General features: G+C 39.5%; 2 protein-coding genes across 6 annotated transcripts in view; both read left to right on the forward strand.

The window, feature by feature from the left end:
* The window catches only part of PTPN4 (protein tyrosine phosphatase non-receptor type 4), a 110,368-nt gene extending 96,729 nt beyond the window's left edge, over positions 1–13,639 (forward strand). Inside the window, exons 25-27 of the mRNA XM_054636739.2 lie at positions 1,258–1,406; positions 4,438–4,573; positions 7,055–13,639. Coding sequence (XP_054492714.1) covers positions 1,258–1,406; positions 4,438–4,573; positions 7,055–7,141 — 372 coding nt within the window. The 3' untranslated portion in view covers positions 7,142–13,639. The remainder of the gene's footprint in view (positions 1–1,257; positions 1,407–4,437; positions 4,574–7,054) is intronic.
* A 2,420-nt stretch (positions 13,640–16,059) lies between these two features.
* Positions 16,060–26,437, forward strand: part of EPB41L5 (erythrocyte membrane protein band 4.1 like 5) — a 52,288-nt gene continuing 41,910 nt past the window's right edge. For 2 of the 5 annotated variants that reach the window (XM_077181623.1, XM_077181624.1), the window contains exons 1-2: positions 16,271–16,396; positions 17,162–17,346. In XM_077181623.1, coding sequence (XP_077037738.1) covers positions 16,297–16,396; positions 17,162–17,346 — 285 coding nt within the window. In that variant the 5' untranslated portion in view covers positions 16,271–16,296. Of the gene's footprint in view, positions 16,225–16,270; positions 16,410–16,516; positions 16,719–17,161; positions 17,347–26,437 lie in introns of those variants that run through there. The other 3 variants (XM_054636643.2, XM_077181627.1, XM_077181626.1) reach the window with 3 other exon arrangements.

The following is a 26,437-nucleotide window of genomic DNA, read 5'->3' on the forward strand; positions in this document are numbered from 1 at the left end:
GTCCATAAAATGATAACAAACTTTTCACAAGCAAAAATATCACTGAGATTCATTTTTCATAATCATATTAATTGGATCACATGAAGGATATATTATCCAAAAAGTTTTTATTGGGGTATTTCATAACAAGGCCCAAGAAAAAGAGTAATAAAAGAAGTTGAGAAACTTGTTATTCCCTTGATGTTTTCAGAACTTGAGACATTAGAGGTGTTTCATCATCACACTGATGATGGAAAGTCTTTGTAAAGGCAAATAATTCTTAATAATTCCATCTTGAACAATATGTGCAAGAAGATGGAAGATAAATCCTGCTGAAAGATGAATCTGGAGTGGTGGCTACATGTAAACAAGGACCTTTTTGTACATGCATTGCATGATTTTTCAGGGCATATGTAGTTTTCAGAGCTTCCTCAGCCAGCATTTCAACGTCAGAAATGTTTGGAAATGAATATCTGGAATTTAGTTCACGTAGTTATTTCTCACTGCTTGAGTTACCAGTTGAGAAGCCAGTTTTATAGAGCTGCCTTTTAGTCAATTTGCAGTTAAAATTCCTGCCCTGTGTCCTGTTGAGACAATTGCTCATGTGCTATCAGCCGTGGAATCTCTGTAAATGATTCAGTGCCTAAAGGCTATTTAAAGTGCAGTAGCTCCTCTTCTTTTGAAATTCGACTCTGGTTGCCCGGGCTGTCCCCTCCCCCAACCAGAGGCCATTGATTATATTTGTGATATCACAGCAAGGGCCGGGAGGGAGGGGAAAACAAAGTCATTGTGCCTTTTAGGTGTAGGAGGGTCAGATCAAGCCAAAACACTGCTGCTGTTCACACAGGGTCTGAAGGAAAGCTTTTATGTCTGATCTCCCCTCCTTACCCCACTTCTGTCATTTGATCTTGTAAGATGCTATCTTGTTCTGTTAAATTTGGCTAAGAATATGACCACCTTCTTGTACATCTAGTGTTCAGTTAGATTGCTGGTATCCTTTAACTGCTTTTCTATTACGTGCTCTGTAATTTTTTTCACCTGTTGAAGATGCAAGCATTTGTGGATTTCCTTTTTTACTTTTAAGGAAAAAAAAAAGTAATTGTAAAGTCCAGGATGACTGATGGTTAGTGCTCACAAAGCACTGCTAGTTGCCTGAAGTCACTTTGATTATGGTACAAGTTGCTATAAATGTACTATTGATTTTTTTATTATTATTTTTGGCACTTTTTTAAAATGGGACTTGAATTACCCTTGGTTGAATTTGATGTGTCTGATTAGAAAGAAGAAAGCCGCCAGCTAACCCAAATCCAGTACATTGCATGGCCTGATCATGGGGTTCCTGATGATTCCAGCGATTTCCTCGATTTCGTGTGTCTTGTGCGAAAGAAGAGGGCTGGCAGAGAAGAACCTGTTGTTGTTCACTGCAGGTATCACATTTTTTTCCCATTTTATTAAATCATCAAAGTGAACTTTTTATCATCAAATAGCTGTTCTTAAAAGCTGTGCTTTGTTCTTGAAATAAATATTTAATAGTATCTGCTTTGGGGATGACAGGAAAACTCAAACCTTGAAATAAATACTTAATGTGGTGATCACATTTCAATAAGCAAGATTTTGAATAGCAACATGTGTTGATCTGTTCAGGCAGTTTGCTGGGATGTTTTGGGGTTTTTTTTTCCAATTTAAATGCTTGTGGTAACAATCTATGTAATAATTCAGGGGAATGGCAGAAGATGCTTGGTAACCATGAGGAATAGGTTCCTATTCTACAAAGCTCTAGAGTAGTTATGTAAATGATCCATTGTGGAAAATGTGGTGGTTTATTAAAAGATCAATTAAAAGACATTTTCTCTCAGGCCTGTAGTCTTAGGCTATGTGGTATTTTGATACTTATATTAAGATGAAACATTTTTCTCAACAATTTACCTTTGTCATGAGTTAAAATAACTGTTGTTTAGATCTTTACACGCACATGAAATGTAATTTTCTTTTCCTTGTGCAATACTTTGTTATAGCATTCTCCATTTCTTTAGTGAATTTCAAGACCTTAATCATTTTAAAATACCTGATTAGCAAACTAGAATAATACCAGTTGTTTTCAAGTGAACATGTGCTATCACAATTCTTGGAGAGCAGTTCTGTGAATATTTGACCTCTGAATTCTGAATACTCCTCAGAGAGTCAGTGTGCCTGAGTCAGGCATATATCGTTCTTTTCAGAGAGAAGCTGAGAAGTGTAAGGGATAAAACAAATTTGAAGACTACAAGTAAACTAGACATGTATTGAAGGAGATGAAAGAAAAAGAAAAATGCACCTTGTGTATCAGAAATTGTATTTCATTAGTTCTGCTCTCAAGTTCTGTTTTATGCAGGTCAGGGTGAATTTTACTGACTAGGGAAACTAGTACCAGAATGCCAGTGTCTTAACTGATACTGCTTCTCAGCTTCCATTATTGATATACTTCTGGTTAATGTGGTTGTGAAAAGATGGTGAAAATGGGCAGCCAAATATACCCTCTATGATATAAAATGTGCAGAAACACTGGAAAAACAACACTGGAGAGTAGGAACAGTTTCATTCATCTCAAGGAGGCACCAGTTCAGCTCCAAACTGATAATTTCAATTGAAGCTTTATGAAAAATTTATGTTTTACAGAAGAAAAGAGATGGATTATCACATAATTTACTTAATTGGCCCAACTTGGTGGCTGTTGGGAAGTATAACCAAATTCCAGCAGGGAGTCAAGCAGAAGGAGCCCAGGTGTTCCTCCATATGGTGCATGCACTCTATTTTTAACACCTCTTCAGTATAATAGGACAGGGCATTAGTGCAACAAAATTTGTTTTCAGGACTAAGCCATCAACTTTATTGTGAGGAATCAAAGTAGCTAATGGAAAATTATTTTATTTTGTACAATAATAATAGCTTAAAAACAAAATGGTCCAAACTCATAGAGATTATAAAGCAACCAGTACCTTAAGGAGTTGGAAAGGTTTTTGTTATATTGAGCTGCATAAACCACTGGTTTCTGATGTTGTGTCATGTGGTTATTTTTATCTCTACAAGCTCTTACTAGTTTTGTTGAACAGTTTCTAATTCTTGTTCTAGATGAGATAGGAACCACCCATCCTGCCCATGCCCTTCATGATTTTCATGCCCTGTCTCAGTGTTCTACTCCATCAATCAGTGATTGCCTTTTCTAAGCTGAAGAGTCCTACCCTACCTTATGTTTGTCATAGGGAAATTATCACATTTTCTATTGTTGTTGCCCTCTGAATCTTTTGAAATTGTAAAATGAGTCATTAGGTTCTTTGACAGTTACTGTTTGTTTGTACTTGGATTTGATAAAGCATTCTGCATTTAAGTTCTATATGCATAAATTCTAGAAATATAAATATTACTGAATCATTTTATATAACCAGCAAATGTACATCTTGTCTTAAAATTCTTGTGACATCACTGAAATATAGAGTAGCTTTAATGCCACCTCCTGGACAAAGATTTAAATAGTAGTTTAGCCAGACTTAATTTGAAGTAGCTTTTTAAAATCAGAACAAGTGACTTTCAAAGTTTGAAATGTTTATATTAATCACTTTAGATCCAAATACTTTGATTTATTATATGAGTTAGAATAATGCTGGCATTTCAAAATATGTATGTGTTCCTATATTCCAGTATGGGGAAATATTTGTTGTCTATTTCAAAAGTGCATCATTAATTGAAAAATTTGAAACTCTTCATTGAATTCAAGATTAAATGTTCAGTCTTTAATGCTTGCCACTTCTGGAAAAGCCTATGTGTATATAAAAGTAGATGAATCTTTAGATTTGTTTTATTTTTAAGGAGAAAATGTTTGTCTGTTAGCTCTCGATAATTTTGCCATTTTGATATGTGTATATTATGGTACTTCCTTGTCTTGAAAGGGATTGCTATCATGTATTCCTTTTAATAACAAGAAAACAGTCCTTATTGTCACCCTTCAGAGGTTTCTAGTAATTGTTCCTTTACTTAACTTGGAAATAGGAAGGTATGCATTGCTTGAAGGACATGAATACGATTTTATTGGCCCAACATTGCAGAAATCATTTCAGCAATGGTCCAACTGACAACATGTCCAGCATGCACTCGTGTTTTGTTATCCCCTAGATGTCAGTGTGGTTTGTAATGGGATCTCAACAGACATCTCTCTCTGTCAGTTCTGCTCAGGGGAGTGGCTGGGTGAGGCACTTCCTCCTCCAAGGAGGGGCATTTCTGATGGGTACTGATGGATTTTGCTCTGTTCAGGCAGGACTGAGGCTGCTTCCAGGCACAGACACAACCAGTCCTGTCCCTGACCCAGCAGTATGGGAGCCACAATGGGCAACCCTGAGAATCCAGGAGAAGGAAGATTTATAAGCATGAGCAGTACTCCAGACACTTGATTTCATTTTCCACTTTGTGTTTTTGTTGCTGTTCCAGTGCTGGGATTGGCCGGACAGGGGTTCTGATCACGATGGAGACAGCGATGTGTCTCATTGAGTGCAATCAGCCTGTTTATCCTCTAGATATTGTAAGAACCATGAGAGATCAAAGAGCCATGATGATCCAAACACCTGTGAGTATCATCCCTGCTGTTCTGGGCTGCAGAACAATGATTTCCTGTGATCCAGTCATACTGGATGGATTTTTAATGCACTTGTTGATCATAATGCAGAGATCACCTTTACCCAGTGTAGCTGTAACCTTGGCTCCAGGTAAAAATAAATTCTTAAGGCTATTGGAAAGGAGCAGTTCTTTAAATTTCTACAGAGAAAACTTGAAAAAAGAGCAACAGCTGTTTCAGGGATACCTGGGAAATAATGACAAAAAGGGTTAATTTTAAGCAGTGTAAAAATTACTCAGAGAAGAAAGAAGGAGCGTAATTCCAGGTGTTAAGAATGGGAGTAGTATAAAAGATAAACACAGAAAGAACCAAAGTATGCAAGAAAAAACTTCAGTGATGAAATTCAGTGATTTTATGATGCCTTAGTTGTAATGGAAAAAGCCTTAATTATGCCCTGTAAATGACTTAAAGACAAGTTATCAGAGAAATAATATTTGTAAACATCAGTGTATTAAATCTCATGTGAGATGCATCAAAGCAATCCTAAGTACCTTTTTCTTTAGTCTAAAAAGAGTAACTTACTAAAGGATTCTTTTGAGGGTTTCATACCTTAAGATGCCACAACTTATTGTGCACCTGTAAAGTTTGAGTTTTGTGAGATAATTCGTGTATTATATTTCAGATTTGTATGAGTTTTAGAACAGATTTAGAGACATGTTATTGTATCAGTCAGGTATTTCATATCTCTAAGAGCACTTTAGTTTAGTGTTTACATTTTTAGAAAGTACCTAAAAAGGGTGAAAAGTTTGAGTTGTGTTGTCTTTCAGAAAGAAAAAAAGAAGATTGGATTTTTGGTTGTCCCAAACTTTGGATAGTTCCAGGTTTTTTTTATTTTTTTGAAAGAGTAATCATGAGTAATTGGTGTAGTTTTACTCACAGTATATAGCATTTAGAGAGAAAGCATCCTGAAGGAGAAAAGGCACTAGATCCAGTATTGAATCACAATTACTTGAAGGTAGTTGCTGTAGTAATTTTCATATCCACGCTGCTGTTCCTTGAATAAAATTTGAATAAATTTTTTTTGTTCTTCAGAGAGTGCTAAGGCTGACAAAAAGTATGTATGTGTCTCCATTTCTAGTTCATCAGTCATTTAGTGGTGCTGAATTCATGTTCCAGTACTCATGTTTCACTAAAAAGTTGTATTCAGGTAGCACAGGAAGGATGGGAAAGGTGATGATACATGAAAAATAGCAAAGGATGGCTCTTGCTGTTTGTCACAGTTTTTTAGGATGGATGGCTGTCTTTCTAACATATGTGGAGGGGGAGAAAGTGTTATTAGTAAAGGTAGGAGTTGCACTGGTGAGAGTTCTAACTGCATTTTTTCACAGTATGTGCTCAATATAATCTGGCTTCCTAATTTTTCTTAGAAAACAAAAAACTTCAAGATTCAGTGAAAAGCAGGTGTTAAGTGCATCGGAGGGAGAAGGTCTAATAAAGGAATTGGGGTTTTTTTAAGGTTCCATGGCCATCCGCCGTTCCCGTTCCTCCTCCGGCAGCCGGAGCTGGGCCCGTGCGTACGGCGCGGTTCGCTCGCTGTCCGCGGGGGGGCGCTGTGCGCGGCCCGCTCCGCCGCCCTCGGGGCGCGCTGGGGACAAACGCGGATTGACCCCAAGGAGAGAAATGAACTCCTTTATATACACGCGACAGGACAGCAAATAATGGCTCTAGTGCTAGATGTGTTCATATGTTAATCTCTTAAGATCTGACATCACTAACTGCTGCATAGACAGGGCTGTTCCACAACACTGACAGTGCAGGTGTGCTGGAGTTCTAACTAGCATAGACTCATTGTGCAGGATGCAGTGTGAGTTGTGGTGCTTTGCATTTATTTCAATTTGTTTTCATTATATTCTAATTTGATTACTGTCGGGTTTTTTAACTGTTATTTAAATAAAACAAACTTTTAGTCACCTCTGTGTATGCAGGCGCTAGACTTCAGTGCCTTGAAGAGTTAGACAAATAATGTTAAGAAATGGGAGGTTTGGGTTTTTAAAACATGAAACATTTCTTTTAAATCAGATCTGACAGGGAGGTGCCAGTAACATGCCTGAGTTAATGTAAGTATGAAAAAGTGCTTTGAAAATATGGCTTCTAAATCCAAGGGCATGGAAACCTCAGGTCAGTGAAATTTCAGCAAGGAAATAAAGAGGAGAAAATGGCTAAATAGGTGATGTTGTAATAATAATACTGGGGTTTTGGGTAATGACTTTCAGTATATATTTCAAAGTGCCATTCATCCTATTCTTCTGCTAAGAAACAAAATGCTGTCATCTAAAGTTCCCTTTGTATTATGTTTCCTAAACTAACTTTGAAACATAGTTCTTGGCCTGTCAAGAGAATGGGGTGGGGAAATCTTAGAGGCCTTTTCTGTTTCCAAATGACATTTTTCTATTACATTTCTTCTCAATTTACTGAATCTACTTTCCTTTTCAGAGTCAGTACAGATTTGTATGTGAAGCTATTTTGAAGGTGTATGAAGAAGGATTTATTAAACCTTTACAAGCATCACTGCATAAGTAAAGAGCAAAAAACCTATTATATCAATTGAGGAATCCTGTCCTCTATAATGAACTGGCAACATTCTTTGTGCCATAATACTGCTTGCAGGAAATGATAGTGAAGTACAGCAAAGAATTGACAAAGGACTTTGAAAACTTCAGCACTGTTGCACTTTACGTTGAAACAAAATCAGTCTCTGAAACTCTTCTAACCTTCATCTGTTTGAAGACTTTATTTTCATGATTTGCTCCGAACAAACCATGGACTGAAAGAACTGATTGTGTTCAGGGTAATCGCCGATATTTCATTGTAGTGCCATATACTGCGCTTCTGGTTGAATTGCTACAAACAAGGCTTGGAATTATTTCACTCTGTTTTACACCCATGTCTCTTAAAATGAAAAACAAATGAAAAAATACACTAAGCCATGGTCTTTTTCCAGTGCTAGGTTTATTTACTATGTACAGACTCTCACAGTTTTGTTTTTTACAACATTAGCAATATTGCCAATACTAGATAGATACACACTGCCTACTGATGCAGCACACTTTGTCCTACACCCTTACTAGAGACCAGCTGGTTGTTAGAGGAGAGCTGGCATCTGTTAACCCAGCAGTAGCTGCATAATGCCCACTTACCAGCATCTTGTACAAAATAATAACAATAAAAATTTTAAAAAACCAACACATAAATAAACAGCATTTCTTTGGCACAGCTTGTGTGTCATACACTGGTGTATTCTGATTTGTGTGACTTCAGATTATGTGATGGGAACTAGTGCATGCATTATGTCTTAACCCCTTAAGTGCCTTGAGACTTACAGCGTACATCCAGTGAAAGGCACTCATGATTCCATGGGGGTGGTATTGTCCTGTCATATTTATCTTAATGGGTTCAGATTTTTTAAATGGCCCTTGGTGCTTGGAGTATGTTACCACAAGGGGTCATGGAAATACCATTCCCTCTTCTGTTATACAAGTACCTGTGTGCTACTCTGTAGCAAAAGCACCTCTGCCAACATAATGAATGAGCATTGTATGCTGCTGTGCTGTAATTATATCAAAAATCTGACACATTCCTTCATTCCTTCCAACTAGTAACTTACTAGCATCTTACTACAAAATGCTGGTAGGTCATTAGAAGCTGATACCTTGTTTTATCCTTTTATTGAGAATAGCTGTTTTACTCGATTAGACATAACTCTTTAATAGCACTGATAATTAAGTTGAACTTACAATCAGATGTGACTTAATTCCATTACCTTCTAATTAACCTGTTCAGTCCTCATAGTTGATTTCAAGCCATGTTCGTACAGGTCTGCCTTTATTTTCTTTTATTTGTTTGGAGGGGAGAAGGGAGGAGAACACTATGAAGTTATCCCAGAACTTAATTTTAATTTCATAATGACCCCAGTCGCCTTCTGTTATGCTTGTGCAAAATTGTTCCAGTTGGTATGGGTTGCATCTTATTTAAGTAGGTAGAAGATTTGTAAGAAATGTCTGTCTGATACAGTATCTGAGCTCATTCTAAAGATGCATAAGTGTCCCCATTTTTAAATATTTTTCTAGTATAGCAGAAACCAAGTCAGAAGCAAGGTACCCAGTGTAATATACTGTAAGAAAAAAAGAGTCACTTATTTGACTGCCCTCTGACAGCATAACTTTGTGCCCTCTATTTAAAAGTTTTAATTTATTGTATTGGTTTCCTGAAAATGTTTATCCATTAAATTTTGTTGTAAGCTATATACATAGCATAGAATTTAAATGGAAAGTTCTACGCTAAATAATTTTTAACTATTGAAGAATTATATTGTATAATATACTTTGTTCTATGGACATTTGAAACAGATCAGCTATGAACTATTAAATGAAAAGGGATTCAGACAATGTGAAATCCTGGCTTATGACTTAGTAATGAACAAGAACTACAATGCCAAATGAAAGATAGAGTTTTAAATATTTTTAGAAAACAAAATAATATTAGGAGGGCTGTGGCCCTGTTACTTATATTTCTAGATTTGATGCTGAAGTCAATGTTATCCCTCAGTGAAAAATAAATTTTACAAGAATCTCTGGATCTGAACTGAACTGAAAAAGAGTAATATGGTAGCTTTAATCTCAGTTATATTTTAAGCCATTTGCAACAAATGAAAATTCTTTTTTATAATTCTTTAACTTCCATATGATGAGGTCATTAGCTGAGTTACTGGCTAGTTAGAAGGTTATATTGAACTCAGCACTTACTGTCCAAAAATAAAAAAAAAAATCATCCATTATACTGAAAGAAATTTTCTTCATAGTTAAGTTGTAAACAAAAATAGCATTTGCCCTGTTATCCTGAGGGAAATCAGAAATGGAGTTTATGCAGCATTATATAGCATTGGTATGGCACATATTTAAATATTCTTATGTAAAATTGCCATAGCAGTTCAAGTTCAAAAGTCCCATTTATACCACAATTAAGCATGGGATATGTATTATTGGTCATCTGTCATTACTGTTTTGATTACAAACACAGGCAACAATAGTAGATCTCCTCAAAATTTTCCTCTGCACTGACTTGTAGGTTATTAACTAGCTGCACTGGGGAAAAATTTGAAACAAAGTACCTATTCTTAATTAATTGGCCATTAGCAACTCAGTGGCTTTTGGCTTCTCCAAAGCCAGGATAAAGGTAACCAAAAACTGCTTGGGAAAGAGAATAGCACTGAAGCCTTTCTGCAGCATAAATCAGTCATTTAAATTTTTCTACCTGTTGTGGTATAAATGGCCTTTAAAATATTTTTATATGGCCAAAAAAAGCAAAACTGCTTAATATTTTACTTTGGGTTATGAAGATCTGTATCATCCTTAAGAGTTTTTTAAAGAAGTTTTTGTATGTTTCATGCTGTACAAAACATGAATGTATCTTTCAGACATAATGACTTATAGAGCTATATGTGATTGGTGTTATGACTGTTGGATTTTATGAATAATTATTTTCATACCATTTGATTAGGAAAAATGTTGGGTGGGTGTGGGAAAGAGTATGTTTCTAACACTTCCATGATGCAAATCCAGTTAAAGAAAAAAAAAGTAGTTTTCATTGTAAATAAGAGCAATATTATGACAAATTTGTGCCAATGTAAAATGTTAGGATTTTTGGTTTTACTTTTAGGTTTGGATTGAAAACTACCACTACCATCTCTTGTTTAAAATGGATTTGAAGGGGGTTTTTCATAGAAAGACATGGGGCTCTAGTGGGGGCTTTAAGTGGTTTTTGGGAGCATTTTTTACTTTTGCTAAATATGAAATAAGATACAGGTATTGTTTAATAAACCACCTACAGACTGTCAGCCAGTCCACTTTGAGAAATACTGCATTAGATATCCCAGGTAACTGAGGGCTGAAAAATTTCACTTATCCTGAACTTGGAAGCATTTGGTATTTTCAATCACTTGTAGGTCTTAAGCAGTAAAATACTGCTTTTATGCATTTTATTTTTATCTATTCTCTTCCCCGTTATGAAAAAGAGAACGCCTGGGGATTTTTCTTGCTAGATTTAATGCTAGCTGACATTTCTTCCACATTTCTCTGTTAAATCTCAAAAGCTTATATGCCATATAGATAAAGCAATAACACTTCTTCTAGAATATCTGATTACAGTCTGGCACACCATCTAGTAAAGAAAGGATGAGAAAGCAGTTGGGACATTAAGGAACATGAGGAGGTTGTTATGGAACTTGTGTAGTTGGCAACTTTCCATGAAGACCTTCCAAAAAGCTTCATGGTACCTGTGGAAGGGCCAAAATGCAGCAGATGTGCTGCAGTTGTGCTGCCCAGGGAAACAGGACGAAGGGAAGGTCTGGCATAGAGATGTTGGAGCTCCAGGCATGCTGTGGAGCTGAATTATGTGATATTTTTATGCTTATGCAGTGTGTGCAGGTATGTGGGTGATGTTTGGTGGCTCAGGGAATTAGCATGAGCATGAAAAGCTCTACAGATGCACCAAGCTCTACAATTTCCAAGCAAAAGAAGGTTGTCCAGTACATATGCTGTAGTTTTGACTGTAGAGCTACTGTGCAGGCAATCAGCAAGCCCCTCAGCCCTGAGGATAAAAGGAGTGATCTGGTTATGGTCCACATGAAAATTTTGCATATTTGGACTTCCACCAAGTAGAGGAATGATGTCCTCTAATATCAGTTGCAGTCTTTTTTATAGCTCACATCTCAGGTCCCCAGTCAGCTGGGTTGGGTGTATTTGCCAATTTTAGTGTACCCATCTTTTGTCTTGAGACTGAAAAAGTTCTTTCCCATTGCTGCTTCTAGTGCTAGGATCCAGTATTAAGATTGGTAAAAACATATTCATTGATTAACTGTGGATCTTGCATGAATATGCAGGTATTTATAATTAGTGGTGATTTGGAAGCTGTTAGAAGGAGGAAATGGTTGGTTTGTTTCAGTGTAACTGTTCTGTCCAGTCTCTGTTATCCCACTGCACTTAGTCACTTGTTTGTTTAGAAGTCTGCAAAGAAGGCCAGTTCCTTATCACTGGATTTTACCTCTGTGCTTGTTACTCCCACAGGTGTCTATCTTTTCATAGGACTTCTCCTGCTACAAGTTTTGATCTGGTGCATAGGCTGTAAGTTCTGACTATTGGCTTTGGCATGTTTTGCTCGTTGAGATTTCAATGGTAAAAAGGGGAGACATTAGCAACTTTCTCAAAAAAAAGCTGAAATATTCCATTTTTAAGATTTAGACATTTTGATTAGTAGCCTTATTTGAAAAAGCCACTAAAATGTCTGATTCTAGTCTGCTGTAGCAAGAATGATGGTTCACAGACTGGCTGGCAGCTTGTTGGTTGTGGTATTTCATATTTAGCAAGCTTACACATTTTAAAGGATAATTTTTTTCAAAGTGTTTTGATGTTTGAATAGTAGCACTTTATGTCATGCTTACTACTGACTGAACTATGGGACAAAATAAATTGGGTTTGGAGAGAGATGCTTAATGGGTTTCTGTACAGAGATGATTTGGCTTACACCCTGGTACGAATGCTTGCTGTTGTTCCAGCCATTTCTTGTTGATTGTTCACGTGTTTCTGAGGGATGTTCAGAAAATAGATATTAATAAGATAATTCTATCATCTCAATTTTCCTGTCTTAATACAAATATGAAGCCTACATTTGGGAAAAAAAAAAGGAAAAAAAAAGGTGCAAATAGAAACTTACAGGGTACTTGTAAATTTATGTGATCTCTCTCATCTAGCTGCAAATTAGCTATGTTTACTGTAAATGTTTCTGCTAAGCATTATTTTTAACATTAGATCAATTACCTGGAAATCAGTATTCTTTTTTTTTTTTTTTACTTAACTTATTTGAATTTTGATAACTAAAGATAATGCACAACAAAGTTTAAGGAAGTTGTCACCCTTTTGCACCTAGGCCAGGGGCCTGAGACATGAGTGAGAGGGTTAAACAGTTTACGTTAAGCTCTTTTGTTCTTTAACTAGAATATATCCACAAGGACTAGACTATAAATGATCCAGTGCAATTATCTCAGTACATTGGGGCACCACAGTAACAACCCATAATAATGTTACAGGAAAATTAAGGTAAGAGAGTGAAGGTTTTATCTTATCCAGTGTATCCAGATTTGTTTTCCATTTGGTTTGCTTCATTTACCAGTGATCCCATTTTAACCAGTCAATTTGGCAGGGCTGTTTGTGTAAGGTTTGGGGGTTTTTTCTGTAACAGGTGCTATACTGTGTGTAAATACAAAGGGAAGAGGATTATTTAGTTCCATCATTAACAATCAGATGGTGGCAATATTTTTGCCAGTTACTTCTGGTAATTAATTTGCATTTCCAGCTGTGGATTTCAGTTGTCAAATTTCATCTCAGTTTCATACTGCTGAATGATGGACTGCAAGTGTGGAGTAAATCATCTCAGAGTTGAACAGCTCTTGCATTGTTTAGACTAACTCTTGTGTATCTTTATTAATATTGGGGGGATGCAAAGGCTCTTCCCATAAGTAGACTTCTGCCTATAAATTTGTTTAAAAGCACATGAGGGGGAGGGAAAAAACAAACCAACAACCTAAATGCATCATCTTGGCTAAGCAGCCAGGGTGGTTGATGGAAAACGATGGAAACTTGAAATTGGTCAACACTGGACAATGTGAAAATAAATTCAGCTTTTGTCACTGCAGCTACTGTATGCTTTAAAGGGCCTTATGTATTTGTCCTCATTTTGATAAAATTAAAATTCTTGCCATTAAAATTATACACTAACTTCTACAGAAAACCAGCAGTTCCCAGGATAAATATGCTAATTAACATTTAACAAGTCTTGTTTTAGTCTTAAGTAAAATTTCATTCTATTATGTGAAAAAATGCTGTTATGCATATTTTGTGGATATATTTAATTTAAGTTGACAAATAGTTGTCTAGGTACAGACTTGAAAATATATATATAGTTTAGTTGTGGATCTTAATTGTTTAATTGCAAAATAAAGATGTGCTTTAGTAATTTAAAGTTTAATTTTTTTTTGTGATTTTCTTGCTACTGTACACATGGTTTTGCTGTGCCACATTTATTTGTGTCTGGTGCCAGATAATGTTCACCTTGTATTTTCCTTCTTGGCATTGTATGACATAAATACACCCCTGTGGATTGTGCATTAGAAGAGGTTGCAAATTACCAGGAATTAAGTTGCTTGGTTAAAGCATCAGCCCAAGTTTTTGTCTGAAAATATGTAAATACTGCAAGATTTGCTCTAATGGAAAAATAACTTTGAAATTACCTTTTATGCAGTGAGTGTATTTGCGATAGTGTTCAGTAGAGATGATAATCTGATCAAAAAGCTGAGGGTATGATAAACACTGATGTGAAGAACAAAAACTCCAGATGGAAGCTTGTGATGAAGTATTTGCTGCCACAAAGTGAGGGGATGTTCAAAACAAAAGTGGGTAAAGATAATGAAAGGACTTAGGACACAAGACAAAATTCTTGGGAGGGACGAGTGTCTGAGACCCCTGTATGTTCTTACTGATAAATACAGGACTTTAAACTGAGGACAGGGTGTTTGGATTTGAAGTACAAAAATATAAACCAGTGGGAAAGCACTTTAAGGAGAAAAACAGATGTAAGAAGAGGTTTTTCAATAGAAGGAGATTTGTTTAAACTGGAAGACTGGATATAAGACAAGCAGCAGATAACGCAGCTGAATGTGTACCGTGCATACTTGGACTGTATCTGAGTAGCAAAGAGCGAGGAAGGAGTAGACTGTAATTACAGGAAGAGTAGCAAGAGGGTGGTGTGAAGTAGAAATTGCAAAAATGAGCTACTGAGTCATTGTGTCACTAAAGCTACAGGAAGGACATAATCTTTGTGAATGACTGAGGGGAAAGAAGCTCAATTTGAGAAATAGTTGAAGATGGTTAGAACATTTAGGGACAACGTCCAAGAATTAGGGAATTCCCTACAATTCTTTGTTGTATAGGAGAATGTGAACTGGTGTAGACTTAATAGGCAGGAGACTCCCATTTACCTGGCAGATCTCCACTACATACTAAGCATCTTTGATATGCAAACCATTGGTTAGTTGATCTGAGAATTCAGATATCTGCCAAACCCTCAAGATAAATTATTTTTCCACATTAAATATAGTAAGATTTTGTATGGTTTCTTTGGGAACTTTATTGCAAGCTCCCACAGGTATTTCATGACAGGCTATGGAAAGCAAGCATAGTCCTTGCTCCTCTGATAAAAAGTCAATATCTAAATTACCCCCCCCGTTGTAATTCACCTTTCTGAATAAATAGGCACATGAATGTGAATCTCACCTTTCCTCAAAGCTCGCCCTGCTCCTCCCCGCGGCAGGAGAGTGGTTGTCAACCTGTTACTTCGTCGGCAAATGGTGGCCAGCTTTTTTATTCCCCCCCCGCCCCCCATTTCAGTAAATGACATCAGGGGAACTCGATGTCTATTCAGGCACTGGAGCTGAGGTATTAATGTGGGTTTCATGATGCCAATTCCACTGCCTGGAGGGGACTGACCGGTGGCAGCCCGCGATTCAGAGCCGAGCATAAAAAATGTTGTGTTATCTTTAGCCCAAGTATCTGCTCTCCCAGGCTATTAGATAGGCTGGAGTCCCAGTTATCCCGGGATTTTGAGGTGTCTGGAGCTCCTTTACGCCGAGCTTTGTCACTCTTAGCAGGCATTAAGCACGAAGAGTTTAATATTGCTTTTCCTCAAATACTGACTCGGACACAAATATTTATGTAATAAAAAAAGCACAGTCTAGTGTAGCCCTCTGTAATTGCTGCCGAGGAGCGGGGCTGGTGGCCCGGGCTGGAGTGACACGTTAGAAGAGCGATGGAAGCGCGGGGCACCGGCACAGGCTGTGCGGCTGCATTTAAAGTACAAAACTGCATTTTGTAGTCGCTTATTTCAGTGTATAAATATACACTGATTTAGTGTATAATAGCGTATAATATACACTTATTTCAGTGTATACATATTAACAGTGTTCGCTTGTAGACGGCTCTGCTTGATCTAATACACTGCTACCGCTGCTCTTTCAGGCACTGTTTAAAGATAAGACTTTCTTACAAATTTTATGGTTTAAGCGTGCATTTGCCTAAAGGTTCCAGTTACCGCTGGACAGCAGAGGGCTGGTCACAGTCCTGGCCAAACCACCGAGGGGAAACCTCCACGTCGCATTAGCAAAAACTCCAGAACTTTTGGGAAATAACCTGAAAGGCGTCCCGAAGGCTCAATCCCCAGGGGTGCCCCATCCCCGGGGCCGCCCCGCCGCCCCCGCTCCGCGGCCCTCGGCCCGCTCCAGGCTCCGCGCTGCCGCCCCCCTCCGGCCAGCACGTGGTCGGCGCCGCGCCCCCCACCCCCCGCGGCGGCCCCTCCGCCGGGCGAAACCACCTGGCACGGGAGGGGGGGCGCCCCTTCTCCACCGGGCCCCGCCCCGTTAAAGGGGCGATGGGCTCCCGGCGCGGCGGCAAGCAGAGCGTTCCTTCTCCCGTCCGGCTGCCGCCTTCCCTTCCCGCCGCCCTCCGCCTCCATCTCCGCGCCGCCACCGAGCAGGAGAGCGTGGCCGGGGAAGCCGCCAGGTAAGTGAGCGCGGGGGGAGGAAATGGCCGGCGCGTCGCTGCCCGTTTAAGGGCCTCCCACGTCGCTCCGCCATGTCCGGCGGCCCGGCCCCTCCCGGGGCTACCTCACCGCCCCCTGCCCGCCCCCGGGGCCTGGAGGAGCCGCCGTGGGGACGCTCCCGCCGCCCCGCAGGTGAGCCCGGCAGGTGGGGCCGCCACGGGGCCGGAGAGGGGCCGCGGGGCCGGGGCGTTATGTAAGGGCGGGGGTCGGAGCGGGCGGGGAAGGCGCCCGGCGGGGCCGGGTCTCGTCTGGGGTCGCCCCTCAGGCTCGGGGCTGGCTCCCTACACAGCTCCGTGTGTGTGCCGGGAAGCGCCGTGCCCGAGGGGCGCTCGCCGGTCCTGCCGGAGCCATTTCTGCTCGGAGAGCTGGGAGCGCGGCTCTGAGGCGGGAAGGGTCGCTTATCGCTTGTTTTCGATGGGAGAGGTGGAGCTGTGAGCCAGGAGAGGAGCCGGTGGTATGTAGCGCTCAGTTGCCTCCCAGCTGTGCAAGATCACCGTCTCTGAGGAGCGCGCCGTGGCGTTTGTGTTATTGAAAGATTGCGGAGGGCAGTAGGTGATCTGCACGATCGCTATGTTTCCCTTAAGCGTAGTTTTGTGTATTCCCAAGAAGTCACCCAACCGTCTTCACAGTTCTGAAGTTTGGGGTTTTTTCAAAAGTCTCTTTCAAAGACTTTCACAGCCAAAGACTGTGGGTGTTTAAATATAAGTGAAAATCTGTTTGATCCTTGACGTTTCTTTATCAAAGTCTGGGATTCTCTAATAACTTTATTGCAGGCTTTTTTTTTTTTTTTTTTTTTTTTTTTTTTCTGACTCCGCTTGAGGTTTGTTTGTTTTGGTTCTGGGGTTTTTCTTCTGTAAAAAACTTAACCCTGTTCATTTTCTCTGTTGGATGTTGTAGCCAAGATGCTGAGCTTTTTCCGCCGCACGCTGGGACGCCGGTCCATGCGAAAGCATGCGGAGAAGGAAAGGCTGAGAGAGGCCCAAAGGGCTGCAACCCACATCCCTGCAGCTGGGGACGCCAAATCCATCATCACCTGCCGAGTGGCGCTGCTGGACGGCACAGATGTCAGCGTGGACTTACCGGTATGAGCGATCCAAGTGTGTTTTTGAAATACGCTTGGGTTGTGTTATTCTGATGTGGATTGCTGTTTGCAAGTTAGGTAAAGGCATTGCTGTTTGCTGTTGGTAGTCGGCCCTGTGCCTTGATGTCCACTAAGTTGCTGCTCATAAAAAGGTTCTGAAAGAATAGTTAACTTTGGCATTCACTGAAATTCGAGAGTGTTTGCTGGATGTCATCATGCCTTACACACTGAACACCTTCTAATGTTTTAATGCAATTTTTGTGCCAGGGCATAACTTAGAGAGAGTAGCCTGTTTGGTGAATTGGGTTTTCTTTTTGGTGAGCTATCTGTCTTGACAAAGAAGGTGAATCTCTTGGTGAAACTTGTTGAAGAGGGGGATGAGCAGAAGTACCAGCAAGAATTTCCGTGTGGGTTGGGTTTGGTCTGGTTTTGTGTCAGAGGTGGACACAGTTTTTAGCACTAACTTGAGAGGGGAGGGGAAGAGGAAAAATCTGCTTCCTTCCCCTCCTCAGGGCAGATTATATAGTAGGGATTGTCTCATGGCATGGTGCTTTATTCCGAGTGAGGTGTTAGCCACTGTTTTACATTTCTAAAGCTTCCTTAATATGCACGTGCCTGTTCTGCTTGCCTAATTGCATACCTGTTTTTGGCCAACAGGATGAGCAGCAGCACCAGAAGTGATGTGCTCTGTTTTTCCATTACCATGTGTTATAGTTGTTTGTGACTTGTTTTAAGCTCACAGAGCTGAGCATTAGGAAGTTAGGAAGGTGTGGATCTGCGAGACCTGACTATCCTCTGAGTTGCAGAGGATTTTGGCTGCAATCACAGTTGTGCTGGTGTTGGAACTGCTGACTAGAAAGAAAAGCTGTTTCAAGACTGGCTGCTCCACACAGCTCTTTCTTCCCTTTCTTTTTTAATCGTGGAGTGTTTAGGTAGTGCTAGGAAGTCAGCTTGATTGAGCAGTGCTGTTGACTTAGCAGAAATAACTCTTATGATATCCTGAACCCCAAATAATCTAGAGTTAGAGAAACCCTTTGACATCTTTATTTGCTAAGTGACTGTACAGATAGGCGTTTATAGAGGGTGGTAAAGTCAATTTGTAAATCTCTGAAGCAATGTAATGAATATATCCAGTGCTGCTTAGTGCCTAGGATGTTTGATTTGAAGCCAGGAATGCCCACAAACACTTAATAGCAAGAGTTAACACTTAAAAAGTACTCAAGTTTAAATTGGTGTCTCTACATAAGCAGAGCAGTAATCTTTGGAGCTGGAGTCGGCTCTGTAGGCAAATTCCTGGTGGCTCCAGCAACATTTCTAAGGCTTTGAGGAGCATAAATTGAACCTGAAGAGGTGTCATGACCTGCCACCTGGCCTATAAATCTCAGACCGGGGTGCAATAGTAACTATTTACTTCTCCAAGAAACTCTTTTCACTCCAGATTTTTTTTCTTTGAAAGCCAGCATAGATCCTTGACTGTGAACATCTGAGTTATGAGTAACAGTAACCAAATTGGCATAGCCAGATGTGGTAATTAGAGTGCATCGTCAGTGGCTGACATGTACCAGTTTCTTCAGTGATTAAAGTACAATAAATTAAAAGTAAATTAAATGTTTCATTGCAAACTTCCTAGAGTGTTTATTCTTGTTTCTCCACTTTCATCATTCATATTTTGAGGTTGACTCCTAAAAAGGAAAGAAAAAAGGGTAGGAGAGACAGGGGATGAAGTGGGGGAGGATACAAAATCCTGGCAACACAACATCACCTTGTAAAATATAAAGCTTAAATTAAAAATACATGTGTATATTTATTTTCTTTTACAAAAACTTTCTTTGAGAATCTTTGTGCTCTTTGAGTTAAGATATTTTCCAAGATTGGTACTGTTACTTTTTTGGCAGTAAATTTGCTTTAAAATGAACTCTTTCTCTCCAAGAGGTGCCCCCTGCTCTGCCAGTTCGTTTGTGCACAGTCGCATTGTCTACCTAAGCACTGTGAAAATGTTCAATTAAAAAAATAAATAACAAAGCTTTTCTTAAGAATGAATCATTTAGCAAACAGGTTAGTTCACAGCCAGAGAAAGGGTTGTCTAGGCAGGAATGAATGCCATACCTTTTTAAATCCACGGCTACACAAATACTTTACAGTGGCATAAGCTGTTGCTGCCACAGGAAGAAAAGATGTTGCTTTCGTTATTGCGTTTGTCCTTGTTTTCTCATACCCCTTGGCAGAAGAAACAGTATTTTAGCAGCCAGGCAATAAGCTAAGTCAAGAAAATGCTGTGGCTGAAAATAATCAGTATAATTTCGTTATGTAGTTTCCAGCTGGAGCAATTCTCCAATCTGGTTCCCCATGTGCCTCCCCAAATGTGGTGAAGAAGCATTTAGAGGTGATACCAGGCTCAAGTTTGCTCAAAAAGCTGTTGAGCTCTATCCTTACAGTAAATTTTTTACTGAGAAGAGTATTCTGCATTTACAGTCATTGATATAATTGAACCTGAGATTGCTGAATTTCTCCTTAATTAAAAAAAAGAAAAAAAAAAAAAAAAAGAAAGGCAAAAACAACAGCAAGAAGCAACCACCAGGGACGTTGCTATGTAAGCCAAACACTTTGAGAATTATGAAGTAGCAAAGACTGATATTTTATGAATATTTACAATGAGATGGAAGGGACAGGTTGTAAATGATGCAGTTGAGATTTAACTTATTAGACACAGAGCCAGGATTTGAGCAGTAACTCTGCTTTTTGTCCACTGATCTTATCTTTGGTGTCTGTCAAGCCACTTAATCTTTCTGCTTTTCTATGTCTTCTGTTGTTTTTAATTAGAAAATGCCTGACTTGAACTTTTCACCAAAGCTGCAGTCATACACAGTACATAGACTGGATTCTTTGCAGGAATCTACTGCTTGTGTAGCTATGTAAATGACTGAAGAATGTCAGTGTCATGTGTACTATTCACTGACATCTTGGTATGTTCAAAATGGGAGGCATGAACTTAATGCAAGTTATCACTGGTTTTTTGGGGCAGATTGAATTATGTCAGATTTTTTCCCACAGCTTCATATCAGATTTAAAGTTGTTTTTTGACCTGGTAGTTTCCCTCTTACCACTCTTTTGAAGCTTTACATTCAACCGTTTTTACAGATTTATGTGCCTAGTGAAACACTAAGAAGCTTGTTACTTTGTTAATCTTAAAAAAGTCTTTATAAAGTAGATGTTGTCTGTAAATGCTGCTGTGGATGTTGTTCATTATACATTCTGCTTTTCTGTTAACTTGAGTTAAGCTTGGACAAACGTCAGGTTGTGCTTTTTCTTCCCATTGTTTAAGATCCGTGGGTGGAATGTTTACTGAGTGGTATGAGTGGTGAGAGGACAAGAACTCTGTTTTGCTGACATCCCTTATCTCACTTTTCATCCTGTTCCCATGCAAAACTAAACTACATCGTCCCCCACTGCACCTCTGGAATTCCCAAGGCTCAAAAGCCATGAACAGCCCTGGTTTATTACCTGAAGATTCCATCAGCTCAGTCATACCACTCTGATCTGTCAAGGGAACCCCTCAACAGCTGGAATACCAGCTCTCTTGGTGCTCGTGGTTTGTGAGGAAAGACAAGTTGGTGAGGGGGTACTTGGAAGTACAAAAAACTTTCATCTGGCGTCACCAACAACTTATGAAATAATTAGGAACAAAAGTGTTTGTCAAGAGTTTAAAATAAACTGCTGTTTTAAGTAAGAGAGAGCTCCAGAGGATTTTAAAATCAAAATATTTTACAATTGAGTATTTGTTTACTTAATTCTATGCTATCCATAGTAGTAATTGGGAGAGGGAAAAGATAACGTAGATAGGGGGAGAAATGTTAATATAAATAATGTAAATACGGGCACTTGAAATATAAAATTTTTGGTTTGCTTTTTATGGGGGTGCAAGATCAGCCTTACAAGAGAGACAGATAGTAAGTGCAGGGTCTTATGGAAGCAGAACTGTACTTGTGGAAGCCAGCTGTGTTTCAGTAAAAAAACCTGACCCTGCCTAACCCACAATTTACATAATCTTCTCATGGATAATGGAGCGTTAATTGTATTCCAGTTTCTGTATGTGCAAAGTTTTAGGTAAATGCTTCCTGGTGGTATAAGATGAAAGAGAGAAATGATGAGAATGGATGCTCTCTCTGAGTAGTTTTTTATCTTGGAATATTCCTTATTACACATGCATGAAATTTGATATGGAGGTTGCAAAATGAGATGGTTTTGTCCTTATTATAATGAAGTATCATTAGAACAAGGTCTTGTATAAACCAGTCCAGTGGTTGTGTGTAAGAGTGGAATTGAACTAAGCTGTTTAGACTTTTGGAGTATAAAACAAGATGAAAAAAGGACTGTATCTGTGGTGACTATTTTAAATAAAAATAAGGAAATCTATCTGGAATGTAAAAATCATTACCGAGTGCCAGTAGCTTTTTGTTTGGAGAGAGATGATTTGTGTTGATCTGACTGCAAGATCAGAGATGCATTGTGGTAGTTGATTTTACTCAATAATCCACTCTGGTTTATTAAAAACTTTTGGAATATTTTTGGCCACTTGGTGAATATTTGTGGATGTAAATATGAAATGCAAAATGCTCTTCCTGGCATGGATGCTGATTAACAAGAAAATCTAATACTGTTAAAAATGCTGGAAAATCAGTCATCAAATAAAATGAGTACTCTGAGTGTTCAAGGCTGACCTCTAAAGTTTCAAAATAAAGCTCAGCTGACAGAAGTAGTAACTACATAAACATTTGAACGTGCCCCTTTTTGTGTGTGCTGAGGCTATAAAATTTTGGATTAAAACTTTATTTCCCATGTGATCTTCTGTCTGAAAGTATTGACATGCTTTTGAGTGTTTGCTTAAACTTCTGAAAGAGCTTTAGGGGACTGAAAGTGGACAAAATGATTCGCGAGCCGCAGCAGAGGCGCTGCTGTCTGGGCGGTGGGAGGGGGCCGGCGGCAGTGCAGGGTGAGCCGGTGCTTCCCGGGGTGCCTGAAGACTGAAATCCTCGCTGAGATCGTGCCTGAGCCAGGGGATGCTGAGTGCCTGTGCCCTGTGAGCAGCACAGGCTGCCCGCACAGAGTCCTGCTCACAGCCCAGCCGCTTCGGGGCCGGGGCAGGCGGGCATTTCAGGCTCGGGGCAACGCTCCGTGCCCTGGCACCGGCGGAAAGGAGGGAGGAAGGGAGCAGCTGGCAGCAATCTCTGCTGCTTGAAGAGAAAATTGTTTGGCCTGCAGTGTGCTGCCAGAGTGTTTCTGGGGCTTGTGCTGCAGGCTGGTTTAGTTGCCTGAAAGTTTCACATTCTTAACTCACAGCGAATTTTATCTGGAGTCCTGCTTTCCTGCTGAGCTGCCTCTGCAAAGAGCTCAAAGGCTTGGGACTCTCTGGTGCTCTTAATCAGAGTGCTCGTGAGAAAGCTGCAGGTGGAACACCAAATAAAACTGAAATGTTTGACAATATAATAGGGGGAGGCATTTAATCTGTAAACCTTAATACTGAACAAGCAATGTGGATATATTCTGTATTAGAAAGAATTAAGAAATGGATTAAATCAAATTGGTAGTTAGAAGATAAAAATTGTCAGGAAGTTGAAACAGCGGCTTCCACAAAACAAACTGTCAGACATCAATGTTTTGAGTCTTTGTCTTATGTAATAGGGTCAAAAAGCCTGAGCACAGTAAATTAAAATCCTCCTACATAGCACTCTAATGATTGTACAGTTAGGATTGGGTATTGAAAAAAATTCTTTATGAAGATTTTTGGGAAATACCTTCTTTCTCCAGAGAATAAATAACAAAATATTTAATCCCAAATGTTTACCTTCCTGTACTTGTGAGACACTGAGTAAATACAAGAATTGATAAGCTGTGTCTGGAGGTAGAAATTCTCTCCAGCCTTCCAGCCTGCAGGGTTTTATATTCACAAGTGTGTATAGCAGTGTTGTCAAAAACTGAGGATAAACCAGAGAAAGAAGCACTAGAAGAATTAGTGTTTTGCTGCCAGTGGCATCTTTAGATGAAGAAGAAAATTGACTGGAGAGTTTGGAAAAGTTATTTGTAGGAGTGGGGCTTGGTGTTTGAGGAGAGGAGCAGCTCCATTTGTAGGTCAGAACTTAAAGCCATAAGAAGATCAGGGTGATACAAATAATGTGTACTTCTAACGCTGCCTTTGTAACAATAAGGGGTTTTAACCCTCCAATTCTGCAGCAAACTTTAATGGTGTTAATTATAGACACCTTTTGTGTGATATTGGTATGAAATCTTCTTCCTTTAAAGCTCACTGTTGAAAAAACTGTTGAAGCTTTCTCACTGTTGAAGCTTAGGTATTTGAAACCTGTGGTTTCAGAGAAGAGGATTTACTTCATTTAAAAAATGGGCAGGCTTATCTGCTGCTTCTGTGCTGCTGTGGTCTGCAAACATGCATAGGTGACATCCTAGCAACTGGGTAGCTGTAAATCCTGAATAGGGACCCATACCTTCTCTGTGTGTGTAAATGGTGTATTTCTAAGGAAGCTCGTATGCATATGAATGGTAACCCTCCTGATAAGTTGACAAAAACCAGGAAGGAAAGTTTTTGCCACTTGGTAGCTATCGAAGACAATAGCTACTGTTAGTTATTGTTAATAAAAATGTTAATGTGATCATTTGAAGAAATCTAAACAAAAAGTACAGCTGCAAAGATGCAAGGGATAGTTAGTCCCATGAAGGTAGTGTTATTCATCTATTTTTTCCAAAGTTCTTCTTGTATAGGGCCCTCCATTTCTTCAGAAAGAAAGAGATAAACAGGAGAGATTATTTTCTGATAAGTATTTAAATTAGTAGTTTTATTAGGTGAGTATTTTGATCTTGGGTTTTTTTCCCCAAGTTTTGGAAAAAAAATAACTACTTTGCTGCGATTAAAAACTTGAAGTGAGCCATTCAGCTGGTGCTCACCAGCACAAGCTCCTCTCCAGTGACTGTGAGCTTGTGCTGCTCCTCCAGCGCTGCTGTGTCCTGGCTGCTCTGTCCTGAAAGAGGCTTCGACCTTTGATCAGGCAGGTTTGGAGCACCTGGCTGGCTTCTCCTCATGGATGCGTGTCCGTGAAATAGCCGATACTCTGAGACCGTGAGAAGAGGGTATAAATGCTGCCTTTCAGGTTTTAGGCAGTGGCTGAGATGCCTGAGCCGAGGAGAATGTGCCGGGATCGCCTTAGCCGGCAGTGAAGGGACAAACCAGCGCGCCGAGGTGAACACCCAGCCTTGTTGCTGAGCTACCGGGCTGAGCCCAGCCTGTGGAACACCTACTCAGCCAGCAATTGCAGTTATTAAGAGCAGCAGGAGATGTCATTAGTTGGGAGCATCCCTTTCATTGGGGAAAGGGGGGGAGGGGGCGGGGGCCGTGTGATTCATTCCCAAGTGATCAGAAGATGCTTTTATCCAGTGTGGCAAAACCAGGAGAGGTCCTGCCCTATGTATATGGTGTATTTTGTTTACATTTTCCTGTTGTTCATTCTCCGGCTGTGAGATGTTTGCTGTTGCTTGCTAGAGAGAATAGCAAACTCTGTAAGTCAAATAGTCAGGTTTTACTGAATTGCAAACCCATGAGAAGTTTAATTTGTGCCCTGAAGGGAGGACCAGCTACTGGCTGGACTGCTTGTGAGTGGAGTTGTTAATAGTTCATCAGTAACCATTAAACAGTTTAAAAATATTTGTCCTTTGAGTGTAACCTGAGCTCTGCTGTAAGGGAAAAAAAGGAGAGGGGGGGAAAAAGCATAGGACAGCAACAGGATAAAAATGTCACTTTCACAGAATCACAGAATATTCTGAATTGGAAGGAACCCACGAGGATCATCAAGTCTAACTCTTAATGGCCCATATGGGGTTTGAACCCTCAACCTTGATGTTATTAGCACCAATGTTACCATAAGAAAGTTAGGACAATTTTTTACAAGAAAATGTAATAAAAGTGTATCTTGGCTCTTTGAAAACTCTTGAGATCTCAGTTTTATTGAGTACAAAGAAATTAATTTTGATTAATGAAAGTTGACTGGTTACAAAGCATTAATATTTTTGGTTGCTCTTTGTTTAAGGAGGAAGGACTTAAGTAAAGTAAAGCATGTGTGACACTTCTGCTGACTCGCACCAAATACAGCTGCTGATGATTTAAGTCATATGCAAAGTAGTGCACAATTAATTCCATGTTGACAGCCCTGGTGATTTAAGTCAGAGAACAACCAGAAGTCCTGCAGGTCTTTCCACAGCTGCTCCACTGCTTCTTCAGGGGCTTTATCCCACATTAGTTTTTCAGGGTCCAGTTAATCTTCGAGTCCTCTGCTGAGATTTCTGAAATGTGGAACACATTCTGAAACTAATCTGACACTGCAGAAATTTAAGTTTTGCTCGTGGGTAGTCTGAAGTAGTATGTGTAGTATTCCAGGCTGGAGTCAAAGTGCTTCTGTCACCAGCAGGGAATTTGCTGAGATAACTGGTTAATTCCACTTTTTAAAGATGATCTACAGAGGAATTGAGAAGGATCTCAAATGTTCTGCTCAATAAAGGGAGATTTTGCGCTAGTTTTAGACAAGCTACTGAAAGCTTCATGCAACATAGTGTTTTCTAGTTTTGCTGTTGCAGGTGCTGAATTGATTTCACTTGTATTATTATATTAATGTTTAAGTAGAAGATATCTTGTGTTGAGAAAAATATCAACAATTTGATGCCTTGGTCTTTCCAAACTGGGGCTACAGACTCTATTAAGAAAGAAAGGTATGGGTTTGTATGTGTAGATGGTTTGCCTTAAGGTTTCTGCTTGAGCTGGTGTTTAATAAATCTGTTACTGCCTGAGAAATTATTTTTTCCTGAGACCAACAGAGGACACTTTGTCTGAATGAATTTGATAGGTTGACATTTAGTATTTGTATTATACAATGTTTTGTAGATGCTGTGTATTTGTGAAGTTGCCTGCTGGCCCAAATGCCTTCCATTCCTGCTATTCTCCCCAGTACCTGGAAAGAAATAACTGTGTGAGAATTTGCTTAGACAGGCTCTGTTTGCAAACTTTTTTTTAGGATTTTGCTTTCATCTTTGATATG

This window comes from Agelaius phoeniceus, chromosome 7 (assembly GCF_051311805.1).
Source record: "Agelaius phoeniceus isolate bAgePho1 chromosome 7, bAgePho1.hap1, whole genome shotgun sequence".
NCBI classification, from domain to species: Eukaryota; Metazoa; Chordata; class Aves; order Passeriformes; family Icteridae; genus Agelaius; species Agelaius phoeniceus.